Source organism: Osmia bicornis, chromosome 14 (genome assembly GCF_907164935.1).
Source record: "Osmia bicornis bicornis chromosome 14, iOsmBic2.1, whole genome shotgun sequence".
Classification (NCBI taxonomy): Eukaryota; Metazoa; Arthropoda; class Insecta; order Hymenoptera; family Megachilidae; genus Osmia; species Osmia bicornis.
Window position 1 is genome coordinate 4,269,722 of NC_060229.1, and position 18,276 is coordinate 4,287,997.

The 18,276-nt window shown below is 37.8% G+C and overlaps 1 protein-coding gene across 1 annotated transcript; it reads left to right on the top strand.

The window, feature by feature from the left end:
- Positions 1-92: 92 nt before the first annotated feature.
- Positions 93-17,241, top strand: LOC114872765 (neuropeptide CCHamide-2 receptor-like). The gene is made up of 7 exons (XM_029180346.2): positions 93-723; positions 13,064-13,303; positions 13,673-13,821; positions 14,128-14,327; positions 14,529-14,710; positions 16,697-16,911; positions 16,982-17,241. The coding sequence occupies exons 2-7, from the start codon at positions 13,064-13,066 to the stop codon at positions 17,220-17,222; spliced, it is 1,227 nt and encodes a 408-aa protein (XP_029036179.2). The 5' UTR covers positions 93-723; the 3' UTR covers positions 17,223-17,241.
- Positions 17,242-18,276: the final 1,035 nt, after the last annotated feature.

The window sequence follows — 18,276 nt, forward strand, 5'->3', positions numbered from 1 at the left end:
AGAAAGGTTGCATCGTGTTTTGCGACTGCGTCGAGGGAGCATGGATCCTCCTCGGATCCAAGTTTCGCTTCAGTTTACGGCGCGCTGTCGATTTCGCCGAATTGATATCTCGTTGCCAGCGTGGCTAGCATCTATCGGTGCATTTCATGATAACAACAAATGTTTGCATCCCGTTTTACGTACAACGAATGACTGAAAAGAAGAAAAAAATCACGCGAATCGCTGCGATAATAAGTAGAAACATCACAAACAGAACGTATACATAATCTTGAATCATTAACAGAATTTTTTTTACTGTACCTTCGAAGTGCATTCCATCTTGGAATTAAAAAGAGAAGAGAAACGAGGAGAGGATCGATGCATTAGTGTTACGATTAAAAATTAATTATTTTTCTTTATCCTACACTGCCTGAATTACGATCTGAAGCTTGAAAAATTGATTGTTTTCCTTTTCTTCTTTTTTTTTTCAAACAGACACTGAATTTTTTCGAGAATTGTATGTTTTCTTATTGATCGTTCGATTAATTTGTTGTTCGATAAGACTGGAAATAACGCGGGCAAAGAATCGAGCAACGAGTGAATGGCGCGTGTGTGTTTATTCGCGAGAACGAATCACGAAAGCTCGTTGAAACGAGAAATTAAGCACGTGTGAATAATAACCGAAGCCGGCGAGCAGTCGAAAGCATAACTCGCTTCGAAGGAAAAGCGGGAGCAGCAAGAAAGGTAAATCATTTACCAAGAAGCTCTAAACGAATCGAGTTACCAATAAACAGGATTCGGTGTAATTTTACAAACGCATTAACACGTTGATTGCTGATGTCAAAACGAACGTGCAACCTTGCTTTCTATTATTATTCGATTATTTTGTAATTCCGGTCACCAGTACCCTGCTATTCAACGTGTTAAATCGTGAACCAAGTATTTAAAACACTTTTGTAAATTGTGTTTTTTGCTACAAAATTGTTGACAAATTGGTACCCATTAGCGTTTGAATTAATGAGAAACTCTTGTAACAACGTACTACTTCCAGTTGCAGCAAAGCTTAAACGTACCTAGTCTCTGTAAAATGAAGCACCATTTGGACAAATTTATGTTTGTTTCAATTTAAATTTTACCATCCAACTGCTTCGTGTAGTCGTGAAGTTGGTAAATTAAATTTTGATGTATGAAACGATCGTAACTATCGCGAGGCTGTTGAAACAGCTGTTAACTGGATAATTGATTATTTCTTACTGTCCATATATTTTTTTACATCGAATTGATAAATCAGATTTTCAAATAAAATGTATAGAGCTGGGAATTGAAAATTCAAAAGTGATCTCCATATGTATCAAAGGGTCGAGGGTACAGTTAGTTGATTTGCAGTTTCAAATTTAAAAACTCAATTTGCAAAGTTTGCCTTCTCTTTCGACCACTACTGACCACCATGCCAGCACCGTGGCATCAACGTGTTAATTATTCGCTCCGGTCTGGCTAACTTTCAAGGGAATCGCAGAAACAAAAAAAGAGTATGAAAAACTCGGAGCAAAAATAGTCGGCAATAAATTCATTCGTAGCATCACGAGAACCAGTGAATAATTGATAGATAAACATTTCACATTCGGCCAGCTTGATACACGCGATACCGAGTCCGATCTACGAGTGCTTTTCTAATTTTAAACGTTAATGCTTCCGATCCAGTAACTCGTGATCACGATACTGTTAATGCCGCCTTAAATTAACATCGCGTTCATTTGCGAGGCGCATCTGTTTTCACGAGTAATTCGCACGGTTACCCGTCGATAAACATCGTGTAATAAACACGCGACGAAACGCGCGATGACGCTCCATCCGCTCGAGAATCGACCGGATCGAGTGTCGTTCTGTTTTTTCTTTCGCCAATGTCATTTTCAACGAAATTTTAGAAGGACGAATGGCGCTCATTTTCGACGAGACTCGAGGAACGTAAAACTGCTAGGATTTTCGGAAAGCAACTATAAAATTTCACGGAGCAATTCGACGCGATTTGCAGCTTCGTTGGCGACGTTTCGTCGACGATTAAACGCTTTTAATGGATTCACGCGTCTACCATTTGTTCGAAATCAGTTGGTAACTGAGAGTAATTTCGGGTTTCGACTTGTTCACGCGTAAAATGAAGTACGTGGGAAATGTACCCAGTAGAAATTGAGGTACCATATTAATCGAGAGTCGTGTGAAATGATAATATTTCTATTTGAAATGCAGTAAAAATTCGATATTTATAGCACAATGTATCAATGATTCGATGATAGTTGTTTGTTGTACGCAATCTCAATTGCGTGGGAGAGGGTGGATAATTGGAAGAAAAGCTTTCCGCTCACCTTTTTGTGTCTAAGATGACTGAAGAAAAAAAATTTCTCTTTATCGGTGAGAAGATGGAACACGACAGCTCGATCGAAAATAGATCAAGGAAAACTTTTTATGTTCGTTTGGATCAACGTTGATCTTGGCAAAGCCCTTTATACAGAATTCTCAGCTTACCAGGTAAATGTGCAGAAATCTGTAAATAAGAAACTTAAGGAACTTTGTTGAGGAACTCGTAAAACATCCTACTTAAATGCTGCAGACAGACGATATTAAAAATTCTTTAAAATATTAGTTTTTGATGGATGAAACCATTTGATTACAAATTTCTGCACCTAATTTATAAGTTGAGATCACGATATAAATATCGGGCAAATATTTTAGTGACGAACAGAAAAGGAATTTATTCGTCAGTTAAAATATGTTGCTGAAGAATGAAGAAAAGCAGGCTTCCAGAGTTTATGAGTAAAAAATTAATTAGTCTCAGAGTGGGGGGGTGTTCTGGGCGAGGTTCGGCGGGTTTATAGAACCAACTACTCAGTTTGTCGAAGAAGATTGGAAAATCAAGGTAAGACATACTCAAGACGACAGATTGTATCGAGAAAGTAATACATATTGCTCGATCGTCATTCGGGTTGGACAACATGTTGACCAAGTTTGTCGCGGTGGTTTAAGTTTGTCGAAACTTCGTAAAATTTATCACCCATTTGCATCGGGGGAAAAGCTGCAACTTTGTGAGTACATCTTGATTACACTGCACAATCGATGCAAATAAAAATTGATGAAACGTTTGGAAAGTTTTTAAATTCTGATCAATTTACTTCGTGAAACACGGAGATGTAACACTTTTTGAATGAAAATAAATGACCCAAGAATGTAAGATAATTTTAATAACTTAGGAAAATTAATGTCTCGAAAGGGTTGAAATAAATGAAGTGGATGCAATATCTGAAAGTGGTTGCATCTTCTTGAACGCATAATGCATTCTGGTTTTGTCTACTAAATCAAATGAAGATGTCAAATGATCTATAATGAAACAATTAGAGGCGAACCCTCTCTCTGTTCAATTAAGATGTTCTACCCTTGAAGTACCATCCTCTGGGATACTTACCGATATTTCGCAATTATCAGTAATGGAGAACACGATTATTTATTAGTCTTAGCTACAATTTCAAATTATTTACAATCATCAATTTTACATTTAAAAATTCTCTCGTTTAAATTCCACCTGCAAGCTCCAATGTGCATTACGATCCAAATAACATCGCTAAAACGAGGAATCCATAAAAACCTGTCGGATCGTGCCTGTTTTCCAACGTTTCCAGATTGCTCAATCTTATCGTGTCTCAAGATGCCCTGTTCTGTTTTCCTCTTATCCGAAGAAAATCGCAGAACGATCTTGGATATTCGTTCCAAGAATCGGAAAACAGATGTACGCGCATTTTCCGATTTACCTTTCTCTCTTCTTCCGTTGTTAACGTTTAATTTCTATGTATTATACATCAGGGAAAACTGAAACGCGCTGCGAGAATCCATAGAAAAATAACGACGAACGGAGCTTCATTTAGCTTAATTATTTAGTTCAGTGGACAATACCATCTAAGCGGATGACGTTCGCTAATTAAGAAGATTCGAGGCAAAATCTCGTTTCGTTGAGGAAAAATATACCTTCCTAGCAGTCGTCCCAAGATAATTAATTTTCCTCAATTACGCTCAATGGAAAACGAGATATCCTGAATCCTGTATCACTGGAAGATTCGTGGATTGCTCGTTTTTTCCGTTTCCGATGCAATTTTTCCCGTGAAGGATTACCTGGTATTATGGAGTTGAACAAGGGTTCTTAAATCCTGGCTAGATTTAAGGAACTTTCTGTCATTAAAAAATTAAAATTGAATCCTTTCTTATCTCAGGTAGCTATTAAATCTTTGATGCTATTAAAATTTTCTGACTCTATTAATATTCAACTTTAAATCATAAAATTTGTAAACGAGACATCAAAATAGTAACTCTAATAAAATCAACACTCTTAAATGATCATTTCCACGCAGAATCTCATCGCATATGCAAATCCATAATCCACGGCTTTAAAGCTTACCTTCTGCGTGTTACCAGCACGAGGGTTGTAGCGTTAAATTGCCACCATAAAAGCAGCCACAGATTGTCCGCTTTCAATGGGAACACGGATTATTAATCTCCTGACGTCTATCTACCAATGAAACCTTTGAAATTTCGTTTCGTGTCCAGCACAGACACGTCCCATTCGATTTGAAACTCTCGTCGATGTAGGCTGTTTTCGAAAGGAGAAAGAAAACAGCAGAAGATATTGATTCAACGTCGAATTCGTAACGCTGTGGGGATCCATCGAGAAAATGGAGAAACACTGGAACCGCCAGAGATGAAAGCTCTCGCAAGTGGAAGAAGACTCACGTCCTTTTTAAAAAGAGCCCCTTGGCGGTGCGAAATGGATTGTTAAAAGGTGTCTGGAAACCGACGATAGAACGACAGCTAATTACGTCGAAGCTTCGTCGACGCGGTGCAAATGAAATTAAGATTGAATCGATCTAAGGAAAACAAGAAAACGATTCAGCTAACAGCCTGTCTACGATAACGAATCTTGGCGCGAATTTAAATTGCAGTGAGAATTGTTGCATGAGCAAGTGACAAGGTTCAATTACTCAACTTTAAACGACGAATCGGAATTGATTTGAAAGCCTTTCGTGAGCCAGGGTTTCAATGGAGTCGCATGATAAAGTTTCGCGCGATATACTTGTCAATATGGAGCTTTTGCGGTTCGTGGATGCATATGTGGTATGAGAAATTTGAAATATGGAATAGCCAATGTGAATACATCGATCTCCAGAATCCGCTTTTAAAAGCAATGAAGGGTATTCAAAAATGTTCGAAGAATTTCTTCCTTGGAATCTCCTGTGTATACCACTGGAACATGATATTTAGTTACTTCGTTTTATGAATATTTTAGTTTAAAATTGGTGATAAAAAAAGAAATTTTACGGCATTCATTAGCTGATCTTTAAATTCGAAGAGCATTTTCTCGAAAATAATGAAAGACGACGGCCACAGGATTTGATGGATTAAAGAAACTCCTCTTGCATTTTATAAAAGTCCAAAGAAATTTCATACTCCTCAGAGAAAGTATATTAAGCTAAGTAGTTCTAAGGGAAATAGATTTTCTAGATCCTGTTGAACATCCCACGTATCACAAATCTTAATTTTAAAAGGTTACTGACAGGGAAAATGATGAACGAATTGCGATGCAATTGTGAAGCAATTAGAATTCTGTTTCATCAAACCTACATTTATCCCACGAGTTGAAAAAACATTCCACAAATTTGATATTAAAATCGTGGCTCGAAAGTAACTTACAAACGATTGGTATATTTAATTAAATTTTACATCGAGTTCTGCGAAGTTATGAAACACACCACTTTGAACATTTAATTCTATTCTGGATTAAACGGTAAATTCTTGTCTTATCAATGAAGGGAAGAAAAAATAATTATTTAGTAGAATTAATTGAACTTTATTGAGTGAATGTTACACGAGTGATATGCAAATCAATGTTACATGCAGGCTGTCGAACACTGAGATAGTTATACCGAATCCATCACAGGGAATATTAAGGTAAATTGGTGGCTATGTGACGGAGGTATTGCCATGAGATGCTTGTTCTCTGGTCTATGATTATGGTTCATAATGGAATCGGACACGACAATCACCTGATAACCCTTATCGGTGATTCCCTTCGCTCAAAGTGGCCATTTATACGTACGTATCCGGAAACAGAAGAAACAGTTCCAATATTAATTTTAGTGACAACATATAAAAATTTCAACATAGACCTAATTAATTGCAATTGAATTTTCTTCCTTGAATAGTTATCAGACATGGGTTCTTTTCGAGGATGATCAGATAAATCAATTTTTCCATCGTGTCTAAAATACATTGTCACGTGCTTGTGCACGAATTCAGTTACTTCGATGCAGAGGGAGTGGATTAAAACCCTTTATCCCTCGTCGACAACACCATAATGTAATTTTTCATAGCCATCGTTCGATCACTGCCATCGTGCAGATTAAGACTATCCTAAATAATTTGTCATGCTGAAATAGTCATAAAAAATATCCATACCAATTTGTACATTGAAATCAAATCTCGAGGAGTGAAATTCATTTTCTCAAAAGTATGAACTCGGCAATTGTCATGGGACTTTCTTAATTTGTGCTGATTAACAGGAAGTTAGAAGTTACCGGAGAGATCAGAAATTCTATTACAGCGAAACATGAAGTTTCTCTAACTTTCTGACATAATTCAGTATTATGTCACCAGTTTCGTAGTTAACCATTTGTACTTGGTGTTTCGGTACCGAGGAGAGACAGTTCATCGTCTCAGGGAGGTCAGATTTCCAATAAGGAAAGCTGTAGCCCGTGTGTCATCGACTATGCGGGTGGATTCCTAATATCTACGTATCTACAGAGAAAAAAAGAAGAATGTCTACGTCCTTCTTCCGCTACTTTGCCGACGTATAAATTGGAAATCTCAAACCCGAGATTCCAGAGCCTTAGTCAGGATTTTACGTCGTAGACTTTCCAGACGGGTTCTTGATATCTCTGGAAGAACATGCGAGAAGAATGAATCGGCACATAAAGAGACTTCTTAGCTTCTCGTATTGTGTATCCAACGAGAACAAGGGATGTAATGGATACCGACGTTATCTAAGTCCCGTGCGTCGCCGACTCCCCGGACGGATTCCTTGTACCTGTGATAAAGGATAATTCAAGGATTGTACTAACCAAGGAAAGTCTACAAGTTCAGAGGCTCTGAATCGTCTCTGTCACCCGTTCTCTAAATCAATCCGTGATATCTATTGGAAAGCAGGAGGAAGTCGATACCAAAGGAGGAAGTTCAAAGTGCTAAACTGGATCACGGTACGATGCGTTTACGATCCTGCAGGCGAATCCTTTGTATCTACAGGGTGTCTTAAAATCTCCGTAAATCGCTTAAATATATCTTAGAATCGATACCTTCGATTGCCACATGGTAAATGACAACCATTTTGATTACTACTCTAAGGATGTATACTGTCTTGATTGAGAAGGTACCGAGCGCAACTGCTCTAAATTCCCTCGTCTCTATCGGATTAATTTACCAGAGAAACAGATTGGCAAGATGTACTGATGCATCGCAGACCGTGTTTCATGAATTTCAAAAGGTGGCTTCGCGTCCATCAAGGAGTCGAATAGATGCCTTGAGGAAATTAAGATCCAGCTTAACGTCTCCAAGTTAGTCAATAGATTCGCTTTTAGTATGTTTCATGGTTTGAAAAATAGTCTGAAAATGAAACGTCATACGTTTGAGATACAAGTTGATGAAACTGTGTAGGGTGGATCTGTATCTTCTGGTAGAATCGAGGGATGGTGACAAGCGTGACAGATAAATATGTTCAGATTTGAAATTGATAGGGAAATGGAAATTGCGCTTGGATGCGAATCGATGCACCCAGGCGTCGTTCCGAAGCTTCTTAGCTTGAAACGTTTCCTGACAAATTCTTCGATATCGAGGAATTTTATAATATTCATCCAAGATACGATTCAGTTTCGATTTCTGTCGATTTTGTAATTTTCCTGTTTAGTGAGATCGAAACAGCTTCAAATGTATCATCTGAGTTTAACATTTTTCCTAAATTAAAGTACTGCGTTTTGCAAAAATTCAGCTTAACAAGCTTCATTCAACTAACAGTCTCTAATTAGATGTTGTAAGAAAATATTTATCGATTATAAGTTTCTTATTTTCCTTCTGTACTCGTCATTTACACCGTAAGCATACTCTTCGATTTTGAACTTCGAAGCAGTGGCAAATTGGAAAAGTTGCCCTTTCGCTGTCAAAGATTCAATAAAGTTTCTTATTAACTTCGAAACCAGATATCACATCGTTCGAACTGTGGAGTTGAACTTTTCAGCTTCATTGGAAGGAAAATTCGATACGAAAAATCGAAAAATAAGCACATCAAATCACGAATTAAACACAATGCGTTGTAAAATACGGTACAAAATTTTCAATTTGGCAATTTTGACAGTTTCTAAAAATTTTCTATTTATTGGACATTCGATTCACACGAGTACTTTGTATTAAATTACGAGCTACAAATGTATCAAAGCTTCTATGGTTTATGCGTTGCACCAAAGACACATTCTGTCGCAATTTTTCGCACAGTTAAGGAGACATTTACGAGGAAATGAAAGGATCTTAGCGATCGTAAAGGATCAGCGACGGAAACATAATCCGTAAAGGTACGCTCAAAGAACTCGAGTCGTTGAATGATTAAAATTTCCCTGTCACGGTTGACTTTTACCACTCATTAATTTCCTTTGACGTTTCATCGCTTTTGTGCACGCATCACAAGCGATCTTTTCCTTGCCAATCATGATTTAAAGTTGCTCGTAAAAAACCTCATTAATTTATCTACTAATTAATGGTAAAACGAAATGGATCCTCTTGAATAAACCTTTGCTTCTTTTGCTTTTTATTTCCTTTGCTGTTTGATGATGTTTTCTACACTTTTGGAAATCAATTACGGTGGCTCAGAAAATATATTTTAATGTCTTCTAGATCCTCTTCTTTTTTTGATGTTTAGAAAGTTTCTGAGGGCGCTTTCATACCGAAGGTTCGCATCAATTCATCCTTAGATATCTAATAAGGGCAGCTATTATATTGACAATACGTGAGTTGCCTCTTTCAGTAGTACGTGATTCGTATTTATCAATATTAAAATTCTTATCAAAAATTCATGAAGGACATACTTACACCTTAGATTCACAAAAATAATTTGTACCTCAAAGTCTGTGAGAATTTTTCATCAAAAAAACAGATGTCTGAATCAATATTCGCATGAATATTAATTGTTCAAAATTGTTCAAACGCCGTTCAATTCCGGATGTTTCATTTTTCGACAGTGTTTCGTTCGAGTTCCAGTCAGTTGGTGGTTCCTCGTGAAATGTAAATGACAGACGTAGTTTTACATCTATCCAACAATCCGCAAACATGATTCCCTTGTCAACAGTATCATCGTCAAAAATTACGTTTAATTACGGGTTGGTTGTATCGCACTGTCAGCGTGACACCTGTTCGAATCCTCTGCAGTCAACATTTTCCTCTTTCCGTCGAAGCAATTTCAGACAATCATATCGTAAAATATTTGCACGAGCTGAACGAGGAAATGTGAATTAACAGCTTCCAGAAGCACTTTTTTTTAACCGATCAATTTACCTCGATTTCTCCGCTTCAATCATCCCTCTGTTTTTCTATTTTGATCAGAAAATTATACGACGATCTTTCAATTTCGTTGCTTTTAGATGAAAAATGGTTAACGCGGGTTGGAAAAATCAACAGTTCTTGTTAATTATATCAGAATTCATGTTGTTGATTAGTTGGTCCTTATTAAATTCAAAAATAATTAGTAATAACGATATTATTAATACTCACCCTTAATTAATAATAATATTAAATATCACTAATATCAATATTAATAATGCCAGTATATCGACACTCACTTAATATTAATAACATTAATTAACGTCGTATCGCCAGAATCAAAGCTTCAAAATTTCATAATTTACAATCTTCCGTAATTCCATAACGATCGTATTATCGTCGCGTACATTATCCATGGAACAGTAATGCTTTGTATCGCATATTATCCCATTCACGGAGCGTACGCTCCGAAATCATTCATGAAGCTCAAGTAAAAATCGAAGATGATTTATGGGACAGAGTATGCCGTATTAACGTCCCATAAAGCAGCTCAAGAAAGGAAATGGGGGTTGCGAAAGACGGAGATGAAATACATTGAATACGTTCGATACGTTCGGGGTCGTAATAGAGTCTCAACAAGTGTGCTAAAACAGAAATTGAAAGCACGAAGCTCGATAAAGGAAGGGAAATGATTTTGTTTTTTCAATTTTAGAACCGCAGAATGTTTTACGACCAAAACTCACGTGTTCGACTTTTGTTCCGGCAAAGTGGGACAATAACTTCACGCTCGAAAGAATCGTTATGGAAAGCCGTAAAGTTTCAAAGCTCAGAAACAGGGATTAAAGACGGTCGTGAAAATTGCACGCACATTTATCTGCGGCGAGAGGAAATTTCCTTGGAACATCGAGCACTCGCAGAACAACCATTTTTAGTGGGATATTTTTCAAAGGATGTCTCACCTGGTATTATTATCTTGATTTACGTCGATATTATTATCTTTTGAGAAAAATATATTAAAACCAAGAAACTGCCTTGTAAGACAAAAGTATGACAAGGATGAGAACTTGCAATGTTACTTCCGAAGAAAAACGCTTTTATCGATGAATAATTTCTCAAGGGAAAACTCGAATATCTATGCATTTATGATATACAAAGCACACGTCAACCACATCAGAAATCAATAGAACTTATTTGGAGCAGAAAGTATGGTTCGCTTTAAAAGGGAAACTTCCCTCTGCAAATTTTTTGCGACGTTCAAATTTATTTACTGCTAATGAAAGACGAAGATTGCGTAGACAATGGAACGCGGCAGAGTATCTGGACCGAGCCGATGAATATTCCAGAGACAAATAATTCTCGACAACGTTTCAAGCTGTCGCTGATGGACGCTCGATCCAACTGGTGGAAGCAAAAAAAGGTCATATTGCATATCGCGATCAATCTGATTAATTTTCATTGTGCTTCGATCCGCTATCGGGCAGATATTGATGCGCCGATTTCACCGGACAAAAGAAGTCGTCGATGAAAAACTGAACTATACCATTGAAAGTTTGCTCCTTTCTTTTTTTTTTAAATAAACGAACGTGAAAAAGTAGGGATGCGAATAGGATGAATTTTAGAGTGAAACGAATTTTAATCGCTCCATTAGCGGAACATACTTTTCTTTTCGTGCACTTTTCGGTCGTCGTGGAATGCAGGTTGCACTGCATCATTTGCAATGCAAAGTGCAATCTTCAGACCTTATCTTTAAAACCGTGCACATGCCAATTTCGCCATCTCTACCCCGTTCTGCTGATACTTGAAGGAAATTTATACTTTATTCCTTCTTCATATTTGATTTAGTAGAGTCACGTAGACTTTGGAAGAACTTTATACATATTTCAGCAGTGTCGTTCGAATTCAAATATCAGCTAGCTAAGCTGCTATTACTTCAATGGTTAAAAACATATTTCTTTCAAACTCACAAAAATGCATATAGAACGGTATTCTCTCTTTTAAAAGAGATCGTATAGGCGTGGATTTGAATATCAGGTGAATTAAAGAGGTGCAAATCTGGGGGACTTCTCAGACACGGGATTTATTCGTATCGTAAAGAAGTAAATAGCGAATGGTGGGAAATTCTAAAGAAAATTAGTGCACGATTGCGATATTTTTTCAGGTTGCAATAAAAAAGAAACAAAGAATGAAGCTGCGTAAACGTACCGTGAATTACAGTACGCAAAATCGAGGACAACTTTTACCTAGAAAAATATTTTGCAAAATCAGGGAAACGTGAATCGCGAGAAAAAATACTGCCTGAATTTTATGGCACGAGCTGAAGTTTGCCGAAAAACATACTGTGATCCCACGCAAAAGTGGATGAGATGCAATAAAGCACCTTTCTGGATGAACTTTTAAGTTCTAATAAAACTATTTATATCTAGTTTATTTTTCTCGTCCCTTTTGCCTTTCTATTTTTTCAAGAATATTTATTGAATTTATTCGCAACTGCTGAGGTTGATATTAAAGCGTTGAGACAGCATTTGCAAAATGTAATTCCCAGAGCAGCGTCAATGACTAGGGAAATCGTTTCCGCAACAGTGAGCTTGCACTTTCACGAAGAGAAGAATTTAAAAGTCAGCTCCTGCATTCTATCCATTCTATAAATTTATACACAAAAAAGCTGATTTATTTGGTCCACGTTTTATTTTATTTTCACGAATTTGGATACAAACGAACACTGAAATTTCCATCAACAACGAAACACTTTGGCTTTGAACAATGCAATCGAATATGTAGCCAAACATTTCCGGAACGTGATGTTTGATGTCAGACATAAAATGCTATCTAAACAAACTATTACTAATGAACAATTTTTGTTGATTTTACGTGATCGATAAAAGAACGAAGGGAAGAATAATAACAACCGATAAAATAAATTAACAAAGTTTATTTTTCAAATATTTTATTTGCAACAATATTACTTTCAAAACTTTTTTAGTAAGATAGAGATTTTCAGAGATAATTATTATTGTTTACTATATCCTCCTAATGAAATACACAGATAATTATCAATATGAGTAGTACGTAACACGAACCATCAAGGTATTAATTAGCGGACTGAAAAGAAAAACGTGACAATAGATACGAAGACTTCAGCAATTTCCAACTCAAAAAAGAAAAATATCATTTTTCAAATGAAAAGCTTTTGTACACTTTTCCTAATTAAGTAGTACAAACAATGTCTCTCATTTGACTAAACTTCCAAGCTATATTCATTCACCTGTACACATTCAAAGAGATTTATTTGCCAACTGTTTCATTGTTTTATTCCAACTTCCCCATCGCAAGCTTCTAACGAAAAAGACACATAAATTTGTTGGCAACGTTTCCACTGGACGAAATTCTCCTCCATGGATTAATACTCCGTAAAACAAAGTGAATTTCGACGAAATATTCGCAGAGATAGGAACGTTTTTTTTGTCTTCTGCAGATGGCAATTATCCTAAACACGTCGTATCTCGACGTGGGAGGAAACGAGGACGACGAGGACGACAGATACGTTCCCTACGATCAGCGACCGGAAACGTACATCGTACCTGTGGTATTCTTATTAATCCTCGTAGTGGGTGTAACAGGAAACGGAATTCTGGTGCTCACCCTTCTACGCCATGCCAACATGAGAAACGTCCCGAACACTTATGTGCTTTCCTTGGCCCTGGGAGATCTTCTGGTAAGAAACAAACGTACATTAAGTGTGATATTTCGTGACGTGTAGTTCAAGTATGTCGCCCTTAAAATAATGCATTGCTCTGCATCTGAGGGATGCAATAAGGTTCATAATTTATTGCGAATATGTACACGTGAATATGCTCTATTATCGGTTATGTACCTTTCGGTTTCCATTGAGCAGGCAAACAATGGAACACCAATATCGTTGAACGTTCTATTACCAATTTCATCATTCACTCTCGCCCAATTGAAACGTCGAATACCATTCGTTTATTGCTCGCCTTTATTCGAAACACAATCGAACCAATAAATTCTGCTGCTTCTGTGATTCCTTGGAAGAATCATTTGATTAATCTTTCGCTTATTTCAGGTGATCGTGACGTGTGTACCGTTTACCTCGATCCTCTACACGATCGAGTCATGGCCGTGGGGTCTGGCAGTTTGCAAATTATCGGAGTGCGCCAAGGATATTTCGATCGGTGTCTCAGTTTTCACTCTGACCGCGTTATCAGCCGAGAGGTTAGTTGTCAAACCCAGTTATGACCGAGGAAATTGTTGTTTCAGGGGTAGGGTAGTAGACATAACTTCCACGAAGTTGGTCCTTGTTAATGGACCAATCAGCTGCTTGTTCGGCTATGTAATCAGTTATCCAAACAAAGTACGAAATCTTCGTATCGCTGTTGATTAACACCTTTATCGTTAAAGGTACTCAGATACAAGGAATCCGTCTGGAAGGTCGGCGACGCACGGACTCACAATCTTCGGTCTACTGGGTCTGAAAGTTCCAATCCCATAATAAAATTTATTTTTCCTTTTATATTACAGGTATTGCGCGATTGTGAATCCAATACGACGACACGTAGCAGGGCTGAGCGCGAAACCATTAACGATACTAACAGCCTCCCTTATTTGGGTTCTGGCAATTATTCTAGCGATGCCAGCTGCTCTTTTCTCTCACGTGCCGACCGTACCTTTACAGGGTAACCACAGTATCCTGATTTGCAGTCCATTTCCCGAAGAATTCGGTGAGTACCGATACTTTCATCCCTCCATTATCTCGTTACAGGTTGTTTATTTTAGCTTGATTTACTTTCGATTCTAACTGGAGAATTGAAAATTATGTTTACTTACATATAGGTGTTCTTTATCGTTAGCCTTTGTCAAGTTTTCATATGTACGAACATGATCTGTCGTGCGAATCTGTTGTTTCTCGTTACGGATCACAGGGAAGAGCTATCAAAGAGGAATGGTGATGTTCAAGTTCCTGGCATATTATGCGATACCTCTGTGCGTGATAGCGGGATTTTATCTGGGAATGGCACGACACCTCGAGCTATCCACCAGGAACATGCCTGGAGAATTATCCTGTGATAGTCATCGTATGGAGCAAATTAAAGCGCGCAAAAAGGTAAGCAACCCAGTGAAATTTTTGATATTTCATTTTGGAATAAATAGAGAACAATTCTGGATATTTGAAATAATGCTTTCAAAAGATAATAACGGTTAGTGCAGCATAGTTAAGTCGTCGATGAAATTGCAGTATGTAAATTACCCATTGCTTGCGTAATCAGCACACGATCCGTAATAAGGTTGAGCAACAACGTTAAGCCGATACTTGGTTATAGCGTGGTACAATTTCCGCAACAGGACTAATTATAAATCACTATGGATTACTTGGTAAAACCACGCAACCTTCGCACAATCTATCACTTTCCACGTTATAACTGACAATCAATCGCTATGAATTATGTCTTCCAATATCGAACACACCCTTGAATTTTATTTTACAGGATGGAAAAATTAAAGTCACTCACGAATCTTTTGTTTCTGAAAATTATATTTACATTTCAATTGTACTCTTGAATCAATGTTACAGCTAAAACTACTTAAAATATAATGCACCGAAAGTTTGTTCTGTCGGAAAAGCTAAGTGTGTTTCAAACTTATGAACTATACTTTGTTCTTTGACGCTACATGCAGTTTTCTGGTACTGCAGGGAAAATTCCATATAGTTTGAAGTAATTTTATTTCAGTGCCAAAGGAACCACTCCACAGGCCATGGCACAAACGAAATCATTCTCGTGGTAACAATATCAGCCTTGATGTAGCGTTATTGTATGCTTTAAAAGTAACTCCTCTATCAACTCGATGCTCTATGCCTGCTTCGAATTATCCGATAGAGGGTGGCATCGAAGCGTGAGAAGGGAGATACCACGAAACTTTCCACGACTCTGTTCTTACGTGAACTTCTTCCACGTTCACTCGTCACTGTCGTTCAGCTGTTATCAAATCCGTCTGGATAACTCAAGTCAAGCTCAATTCGGTTATGCGGCATTTTCATGAAATACCGTTCCACCGTTTTCCCTTTAATTCGATGGCCATCGTTAAGACCAATCGTGTAATCGATTACCTTGTAAATATGGCGATGATAAATCGTTTCCAGATAACAGCTGGAATTACGGTACAATTTAATCAACGAGTAATTCTGTCAGAGATAAATGACACGATCCCATTCTCTCATCATTTCTCTTCTGATCTTTTCACCCTTATAAGAAATCATACCTTATCGAGGTTTGTTTTATTCATTTATTTGTGCAAAGTATGCACGTCACGAGTCTTTCTGTAGGTACATATTAAGGTAAAAAGATTGAAAACAGAATAGTTAGAGATATCTCAATTGAAGTGCAGCGATGCACTTACCCGATGCACATGCACTTTTTATAAGAACGAATTTTTGCACTTTTTTTTATGTAGATTGATTCTTTTAGACATTCTCTATAAGAGAGTATTAGGGTAAAATGTTGAAAGCAAAGTAGTTTAAGAAATATCTCAAATGAAGTGCAGCGATGCACTTACCCGATGCACATGCACTTTTCTTATAAATCGATTTTTGCACTTTTCTTTACGGAGATCTAGGCTTTTAGACATTCTGTATAAGAAAGTATTAGGGTAAAATGTTCAAAACGGAATAGTTTAAGAGATATCTCAAATTAAGTGCAGCGATGCACATGCACTTTTTTTATGAATTGATTTTTGCACTTTTCTTCACGTAGATCTATTTTTTTAGACATTCTCTATAAGAAAGTGTTAGGGTAAAATGTTGAAAGCAGAATAGTTTAAGAGATATTTCAAATGAAGTGCAGCGAGGCACTTACCCGATGCACATGCACTTTTTTTATGAATCGATTTTTGCACTTTTCTTTACGGAGATCGATTCTTTTAGACATTTTGTATAAGAAAGTACGTATTCTGAAAACGCGAAGTGAAAACGTATTATTCGCTTGTACGACGTGGAGAGATCAGAGTCTGATGAAACGGTGCAAACGGCACGCTCAATTAATCCGTCAATCGATTGTGCCAGTTTAACGCCTGGCTCGTTTGCTATGATCGACAGGTGGGAAAGATGGTGATATCCTTCGTAATTATCTTCGTCATTTGCTTTCTACCCTATCACACGTTCATGCTGTGGTTCCACTTTTACCCGTCGTCCGAAGACGACTACGACGACTTTTGGCACGCGTTCAGGATCCTCGGATTCTGTCTGAGCTTCGTCAACAGTTGCGTGAATCCGATAGCGCTGTACTTTGTCAGTGGGACATTTCGAAAGAGGAAAGTAATAAAATGAGAAAAGTGAAATATTGAATTCAGGACTTTACTAATTTTATTCTTTCTTTTCCAGGTTCAACGAATATCTTTGCTGTCGTCTGTCGAGGAGGACCCTGAGTGTCTGCCGAACGGAAACGGATAGTTGGGAGAGGTACGGAAACCGAGGCGCGAATTATTCTCAAAGAAGACGAACGCGTGGCGAGGGCACTCTTTACGAGACCAGTTTCGGTTCCACGATCCGAAGGCACACGCAGGAATTGAACTCCACAGCAGTTTACGAGCTCGGAAACGAAGAGTCCACAAGACCCACCTGAGACTTAGACTGTAAGTAACGTTCGAAAGTTATCCTAAGGACGTAGAAGAACGAAGACATCGAGCGCGATCGTCGCAGATGCTGATGCAAATCGAGGACCACCGCTAACATTGTAAGATAGTTTCATGCTAAATGTTCAAATTATTCAATACACGTGTTGTCGTATTCGCGTGCAGAAATCGCGGGATTTTTTAATTTTTAATCGATAAAGAAAGATATATGCCATTTTAAGGAAGAATCTTCAAGAATTTGTCGATTTCATTATAAGAGAAAGACCGTCCTTAAAGTAAAACAGCTGTTTAGCTTGGAAATAAGAAACGCGAAAAATGGAGCAATTTTCTGTAGATACGAGGTCTGGCTACTGAATAACTCGACTGTATACCGTAGAAGGTTGCTGGGTTTTCACAGCAACAGAAGCTCGTTACTTACCTCGATGATTCCCCTATCAAACAAAATTACTTTTGCTGGGCTTCGTTACTCGGTATCTCCATCAGCTTTATTTTAAAAATCGAGAAACTTATTCAAACACCCATAAAATATTTGCTTCCTTCTGTAAACTGTATTTACTATACAAGTTATTCATCAGTCTGGCCTCGTTCATATTTGCCCACGCCAGCTGTCCATCGTTTCAATCGATTTCAATGAATCACCGAGCGTTAATCGTCGGATCGAAGTCGATTCTAACGCAAGTATGCTTATCGGTCGCAGGATATTCGCAGACGTTCACAAAGAGCCCTTTACCCCTAGCAATTATCCATCAGTCGGGGTGCGAATTAATTCACCGCAAGTTGTCGATATCATTGCAACCCTATTTTTCCTCTGCCTTTTCTAACCCGTTCGTCTCCGTTAATCGTCGTGTCGATCTTGAATGAAAGCGTTCCGCTCCGGATGAGGCTGGAAACGAGAAGACGATCGCGGGCGTTATTGAATCGCGCAGCGAGATTTAATTAGCGCGACGAAGAGAAGGAACCGTATTAATTGCGCTCTGTACGAAGACCTTGCCCCCTTCGATGGTAATCGGAAATTCCCGTTTGACGTGCAACTCGGTAACAGGA

What these genes read in the sequence shown, in the direction of transcription:
- LOC114872765 (XM_029180346.2), top strand. Translation starts at nt 13,064, where the DNA reads ATGGCAATTATCCTAAACACGTCGTATCTCGACGTGGGAGGAAACGAG. An exon ending in AAATTAAAGCGCGCAAAAAG is followed by an intron (nt 14,711 to 16,696) that starts GTAAGCAACCCA and finishes TATGATCGACAG; the next exon opens with GTGGGAAAGATGGTGATATC. An exon ending in AGTGGGACATTTCGAAAGAG is followed by an intron (nt 16,912 to 16,981) that starts GAAAGTAATAAA and finishes TTTCTTTTCCAG; the next exon opens with GTTCAACGAATATCTTTGCT.